General features: G+C 37.0%; 1 protein-coding gene across 1 annotated transcript; it reads right to left on the minus strand.

The window, feature by feature from the left end:
• Positions 1–6,230: 6,230 nt before the first annotated feature.
• On the minus strand, positions 6,231–7,517 carry LOC132167960 (probable NAD(P)H-dependent oxidoreductase 1). Its single transcript, XM_059579015.1, has 2 exons — positions 7,338–7,517; positions 6,231–6,529 (listed from the first exon to the last, which is right to left on the minus strand). Exons 1-2 carry the CDS (start codon positions 7,509–7,511, stop codon positions 6,305–6,307), a joined length of 399 nt encoding a protein of 132 aa, XP_059434998.1. The 5' UTR covers positions 7,512–7,517; the 3' UTR covers positions 6,231–6,304.
• Between the last annotated feature and the right edge of the window lie 33 nt (positions 7,518–7,550).

Consider the following 7,550-nt stretch of genomic DNA (forward strand, 5'->3'; position numbering starts at 1 on the left):
AGAAAGACACACCTTGCTTAAGATACTTTCCCCTAAGGGAATCCACCCAAAGAAGGGGCTGATTTGAGGCCATCTTCCAACCTAGCCTTGCAAGAAGGGAATTATTAAGAGCTTCCATTGATCGAATTCCTAAACCACCCAAAGACTTCGGCTTGCAAATATTATCCCAAGATAAAAGAGAAAGATTATGCTTCTTTTCCTGAGGAAAACCCCACCAAAATTTTCTCATGCCAGAGTTGATAGCCGAGCACAAAGACTTCGGGAGAAGAAATAACGACATAACATAAGTTGGGATAGCATGTGCCACTGATTTAATTAAAGTGGTTCTGGCTACTTGAGACAAGAGGCTTGCTTTCCAACTTGAGAATTTAGTAAAAATCCAATCTTTGAGATCAATGAAGGAGTCTTGCTTCTTTCTATGCAAGAAAAGAGGGATCCCCAAATATTTTGCTCGGGCAGGAATTTGGGCCAAATTCAGAATCCCATTAATAGAAGATTTGCGGCTAAGGGAGCAGTTTTTGCTGAAAAGAACTGCAGATTTAGCCAAGTTGATGTGCTGTCCAGACCAAGCAGAATAATTGTTGAGACAATTTAGAATCACCTGAGCTTCAGAGACATTAGCTCTAGAAAAAATAATCACGTCATCTGCAAACAAAAGATGAGAAATAGGAGGGCACATTCTAGCCATTTTTATACCATGAAGTAGACCCAAATTCTCCTCTCGCTCAATTAATCTAGAAAGAATCTCAGACCCCATAATAAAGAGAAATGGAGAGAGAGGATCTCCTTCACGCAATCCACGGGAATGAGAGAAATTACCAAAAGGAGCACCATCAAGTAGAATAGAGAAAGAAGAGATAGTGATGCATTGACGGATCCATTGCACCCAAGTAGGATGAAACCCCAACAGATTTAAAATCTTCAACAGAAAATCCCACTCCATAGAATCAAAAGCTTTAGCCATGTCCAACTTCAAAGCCATTAAGCCTCCATTTCCTTTCTTTTGCTTCATAGTATGAATTAATTCATGAGCAAGAATAGTATTGTCATGAATAGATCTACCTTTCAAAAAAGCCAATTGAGTAGGAGAAATGATCTTATGCAAAATAGGCTTAAATCTATTAGATAAGATCTTAGGGATGATCTTATAATTGAAATTGGTAAGATTAATAGGCCTAAATTGATGCACAAACTGAGGGTTATCCACCTTAGGAATGAGAGCAATATTTGTATTATTGAATTCCTTGAGTAAGAAACCACCCCTAAAAAATGATTGAACTGAAGAAATCACACTTTCTTTCACAATAGGCCAATAGGTCTTATAAAATAAACCAGTCATACCATCCGAACCAGGGACCTTATTGAGACCAAAATCAAAAATCGCAAAAAAAATCTAAAACTCATCAGGAATAACACAGAGTCTACCATTTTCCTCCTCTGTGACTACCCTACCAACCAACTCAGAGAGACTACTATCTAAAACAGGATTAGTAGTAGTAAATTGAGGGCTAAAATGTTGCACCAAATAATTCCCAATATTCTCTCTACCTTCAATAATAATACCATCCAAAGTTTTCAGTCTAGAAACAGAATTATACATGCGGCGACTCACTATCGAGTCATGAAAAAATTTCGTATTGAGGTCAATGCAGGTAAGCCACAACTCTCTAGATTTTTGCTTCCAAAGAATCTCCTCCCTCAAAAGCTGCTCCTGCAAGACTTCCTGAAGAACCTGCTCTCTAGCCGCATTAGCAAAGGAATGAGGACTGGACTGGATCACACTAATATCAGCCATTGGTGATTTGATCTTCTACTGAATATGCCCAAAATGGTGTTGATTCCAGAATTTCAGAGCACCCTTTGTATTCTTCCATTTCCTGCTCAAAGAAAAAGCAGGAGAGCCTTCAACTTCTCCCAACCAAGCCTCCGCCACAATTGCATGACTAGAATTATCCCTAGTCCAAAAAGCCTCAAACCTAAAAGGTTTAAGCAGATTCCGATAAGAACCTATAGTAGAGATCAAAAGAGGGCAATGATCTGACTGAGTGGCAGGGAAATGCTTAATCAAACATTGGGGAAAAAGATGCACCCAACTCTAGTTTGCCAAACCCCTATCCAGTCTCTCCCGAATATTAGCTCTACACATTCTATAATTACTCCAGGTAAATTTGTTACCCACAAAACCAAGGTCCACCAAATCATTATAATGGACAAAATCCACAAAATCATCGTGTGAAGAAGAGCCAAAAACACGGCCTCCACTCTTCTCCGAAGCAGATAAGATAGAGTTAAAATCGCCTAGCAGAAGCCAAGAACCACCAAAAGAATTCCCCAAAGACTCCAAGCAATGCCAAAATTCAGACCGCCTCTGGCCATTAGGAGGGGCATACACTCCTGAAAACAACCAAGGGCTATGCTGAGGATCCGAGTACACAATACAAGAAATGTTGTTCTTGTCCAGTCTAACTGGTTCAATGTCCACACCACCTTTCCAAGACAAAAAAAAAAGTCCACCTTGCAGACCAACGGGAAGAACTTCCAACCAGGCAAAAAAACCCAAACCAATCAGAAAAGAAAGAAAACGAGAAAAAGGTGTTTTAGTTTCAAAAAGAAAGATGAGATCAGGACGGTGAGACCTGATCAAAGCCCGAAGAGCATGAATTGTCGGGCCACGAGCTAAACCCCGACAATTCCATGCCAACACCTTCATTGAGCTGGTGGGGGCAGGTTAAAGCCCGCCACCCCGGCTGCCAAAGAAATTTTTGCAGAGGACCCAAGAAGAACATCAGACTGATCATTCTGACCAACTTCATCTTCACAGCAGGAAGAAGGACAGGAGCCAATTTTTGTTTTTTTATTGGACTGAAATTTTGGGTAAGGATGGAAACGTTTTCTGGGATAAGAGGTAGAAGAAAGACGGGCTGGTTTGTGAGATGGTTGGGACGAAGGGAGAGAAGGACGAGACTCAGTTTGAGGGAGTAAAGTGTTTGTGGGAGTGAGGGAATCAAAACTGTTGGCGATAACCAAGTTGGTTGACTTGAGACAGGAGTCTTTAGAATCCAACTGGGAGTTAGGACAAAAAAACAAAAGGCTACGGGATTCAATACCCGTATCAGTCCTTATAAAAGGGAGCCACGTGTTACCCAAAAAAAAAAGGTTAAGGGAACTTAGTCTCTTGGTATTGGTAAGTAATAAAGATGGGTCATGTTGGTCTGGTAGAAACTTGACAAGAGGAGCATTTACATTTAATGCTAAGGTAGGAATAATGGGGTTCAAGGAGAAGTGACCTGTGAAAATTGGGGTAGGGAGAATACCTTGGGGCAAGGAATTGGGGCAAGAAGAGCTGGCTTGAAATGAGTGGAGTTGGTGAGGCTGACCAGGAGTAGAAACACGTGTTGACTCAGTAGAGAACCGGTTTGGAACAGGGACGATAGCTAGTGCATCAGAGTTTCCCAACACAGTTGCCTACGTTCTAGGTTGAATGAGATGAACTACTCGATTGGTATTGGGAGGACTAGCTTTCAACTTATCACCATATCTGCCGTGATCAGGAGGCCGAGGATCCACAGGACAAGAAAAGGAGATATGCCCTATTCTGCCACAAGAATAACAGTAGTCTGAAAGTCTCTCATATTTGTACTGCACCCAGATAGGTTCTTTTGGAGGCCTGTGATGAGTAAAACCAGGAACAAAAGGGTTAAGGAGATTTAGAAGGACCCTAAACCTCAAGAAGCTCTTCCTTGAAGGCTTTAAATTCTCCACATTATCAACTTCCAGCAGTTCTCCCAGACTTGCACCTATATCTTTTGCATTTTCTACTGTGACCAAATCCAAAGGAAGGTTATGGACTTGCACCCAAAAAGCAGCTTTTGAGAAGTCCAAATCTTCAATAGCATCTTCATGTGACCACTTCTTCAAGAAAAGAGGAGAGCCCTTTATATTCCAAGGGGAATTTTCAAGGACTCTAGTAAGGTCTGCCAAATCTACGAACGTAAAAACCATCAGGTTATCTTCTCTATCTTCAGATATGAGAGACTTCACAAACTTCCAGGCTAGAGAAATATTGCTTTTTATAGTAACTTTAGAAAGAGGTTGGGAAGGCATAATCTTTCCTTCGAGTGTGAGAGAGGTGGGAGGGGCAACAAGATTATTTGGAGGAAAAAACAGAGGGCGTGGAATATCTGACCAACCAAGAGCAGATGTTTGGGTGATAAAATCAACAATCTCGGGGATCTAATTCTCCATAACTAAGAAGAAGTATGAGGTAAAGGAGAAGAAAGGAATAAAGGAAAGAAACCAGGGAGGAGAACAAGAAGTTCAGAGAGACTCTACGAGAGAGCGGGAGCTATAAAACTAATATAACCATGAAGACAAATTGATGATAGATATAATTTTCTTTTCCAAGAAAGAAAAAATTATGCACTTCTGGTAGAAAATAAAAGCTTGATGTATGATAGATCTCATTATATGGTCGAAAACTGTCATTATTTATTTTTCAATGATAAAAGTTTCTTTAGTTTGAAGGTACATAGGATGATCACATTATTATAAGCGTGGTCATACCCACACCAGATTGTATAATATATACAGAAAGGTAATATAACTTTCATGTAACGGGTCAAGAGACAACTCTTGGTGAAGAGTTGAGTTGTGACTCTATAAATAGAGTTCCAGGAGAACACAAACACTATCCCTACAATCTATATATTTACGTAAGTAAGATTGTGTGTTCTTAAGGTCTCTTGTTCTCCACAGGATTTCCACCCTAACAGGAGAAATCCTTCCTGAGATTAATTATACAAATTGCAACATAGTTCACTTCCTCCTTAACTTTCTGTAAATCAACAAAAATGGCATGTCAACCTAAAGTGTAAAACAAATTCCAAAAAAAAAAGAGAAGAGAAGAGAAAGCTCGACACATTTTGACTCTTGAGGCTCAAAGTGACAAGTAGGGGTGGGCAGATTAACCGATTACTGATTACCGACTTTAACCGAACCGATATTAACTGTAACCGATAGTTATCAGTCGGTAATCGGTTAAAAATTTTATACCGATAAGCTTATCTGTCAGTTAAAAAAATTTTATCGAAAAACCGATATGATCAATAAGCTATTTTAATTTTTAATTTTTTAGAATTTTATATTTATTATTGTAGTAGATCAATATAAAAAAATAAAAAATAAATAAAAAAAAAAGTTTCAATAAGGTATTTTAGCCAAAAATATACTCTAAAATAACTAATTTTTAATAAGCTATTTTAGGCTTTAACCCAACAAAATGTATTTGAACTTTCAAAACAATTAATTTTTGGCCCAATTAGCAACTAGTAAAAGCTCAATAAAAAGCCCACAAAAGCCCAAACCGATTTAACCGACCGGTTAACCGATTACCAATATAACCGATAATTTTCGGTTAACACTTCTTATCGGTCGGTAATTGGTTAGGATTTGGTTAACCGATAAGCTATCGGTTAACCGACCGATAAGTCCATTAACCGATCCTAACCAACCGATACCCAGCCCTAGCGACAAGTTTAAGTGATACATTTTTTCTTATATTTAAATATTAATTAAATCATATTTATTTTGACAATAATATTATATTTTTATTTTAAAAAATCTCTTTTCTCACCTTTTGGGAAGCAAAATTATTAATTAAGTTTTTATATTTAAGATTTTGGACCACAAATGGATGTTGGGCCACAAATGGAGACAAACACTTTAATTTTCATGTTCTACTGACAATTTAATTGAAATTGACGTTGCCAGAGAAAGTAATGCACGTTGGACTTTCATGAATGTGAAAATTAGAAAGTAAAATAAGTACTAGATATTCTAAGAATTGTGCGCATCAAAAGAAATGGAATGACTACGTGTCTAAAGTCAATATATTCTCATTTTCATGTCTAGAGATTTTTTAAGACCTCACTATTGTAATTTTCTTTTCTCTTTTTACCATAATCGAGGGCCTTATATAGAGATTATCTTTGTACTATATGATTTTTTTGATTTTTTTTGATTTTTTTTTTAAAAAAACGTAAATTATTAATTGAGAGCCTTAATTAGAGACTATTTATTAACTTTTTTTAATCATATTAGAGCCTTATTGGAGGCCTTAGGCAACCACCAAATTTATTTTAATCATCTTGAGAAAAATTCTTTCTTTTATTTTCTCTTTTCTGAACAAAAATATTGACAAATACTATAAAATATAAATACTTAAAACGATTTTTATTTTTATGTCACATCAAAATACTTTTACAAACAGAGATAAAAATGAAATGACGAGAACATGTATGAAATTCTAAACATCTTCATCCCATAACTCAAAACGAGACTTGAAAGGGGATTCATCAAAGATGAAAAGATCTGCAGGACATCCTTTACGTTGTGGAATTTGGCTTATCTTCTCAGACTCCTCAGGGCTTAGGCTCCACTCAAATATGTCAAGGTTTTCTTCAATCCTTTGCTTGTTAAAGCTCTTCACAAGCACACTCACCCCTTGCTCATACACCCATCTTATACAGACCTTCACATTACAATCACAATTTTAAAAAAAAAAAAAAAAAAAAAATCACCATATTGCTTAAAATAATAATATTAAACTTTCATCCATTTTATTCATAAAAAAAAAAAGGGAAATGGAAAAATGAATCTTTGGTCTATTTTAATTATAAGTTCTGCCTTTGAAACATTTGGATTATGTTAACTGTTAAGCATGATTGAAGGAATGCAAGGCCTAGGCTATTTCTACTCAAAGCATATATTATCATATTAGTCGAAAGCTTCAAGATTAGATTGACCCAAGATAAGATTCGATTTAACCTATGTGAAACACAATTATCGTAATACCACGCCTGAATATATTTACTTGAAATACTTAAATTGTCTCTAAAATTTTTTTTAAAAGATGTGGCCGAACCACGCCTCAACCATGAGTGGCGACATTTGATGGGACGGGTGTGAATAGTAACACGTCCCCTTCTAGAACCACGCCTCAACCATGAGTGGCGACATTTGATGGGACGGGTGTGAATAGTAACATGTCCCCTTCTAGAAGGGGACGTGTTACTGTTCAAACGTTCCCTTCTAAAAGGGGACATGCCAATGAAAAATTTTCCTTGTAGGAACACTCTTTAAATGTTCCTAATTTTAATTCTAGTCACTATACTCAAGAACACTTGCAAATTGTCATTATTAATTTGAGCATCTCTAATTAAATATGGACGTTTTTTGGCCTTAAAATGTCCTTAATTCTAAGGTTTTTTTGTAGTGAGGAGGCTAAGTATATTTTTTTAAAAAATAATAATAATAATAATAAAGAGATAATGTATAACCTGGGCAGAAGTTTTTCCTTTAGCAATAGCAATATCTTTGAGCACCTGAGAGTCCATTACCCAGTTGGTTCCCCATGGTGTTCCTTTGGCTCCCAAGGGAGAGTAACCAGTGATATGTATACCCTTCTTCTCACAAAACTCTCTCAGCTTCTTCTGTTGCCAAAGTGGGTTCATCTCCACCTTCCAAATCAAAGCACCACATATATATATATA

This window comes from Corylus avellana, chromosome ca1 (genome assembly GCF_901000735.1).
Source record: "Corylus avellana chromosome ca1, CavTom2PMs-1.0".
Taxonomy (NCBI): Eukaryota; Viridiplantae; Streptophyta; class Magnoliopsida; order Fagales; family Betulaceae; genus Corylus; species Corylus avellana.

Coding starts and splice junctions, on each gene's coding strand:
- LOC132167960 (XM_059579015.1), bottom strand. CDS start 7,511: ATGAACCCACTTTGGCAACAGAAGAAGCTGAGAGAGTTTTGTGAGAAG. Junction 6,530..7,337: donor AAGGAAAAACTTCTGCCCAG/GTTATACATTAT, acceptor TGTAATGTGAAG/GTCTGTATAAGATGGGTGTA.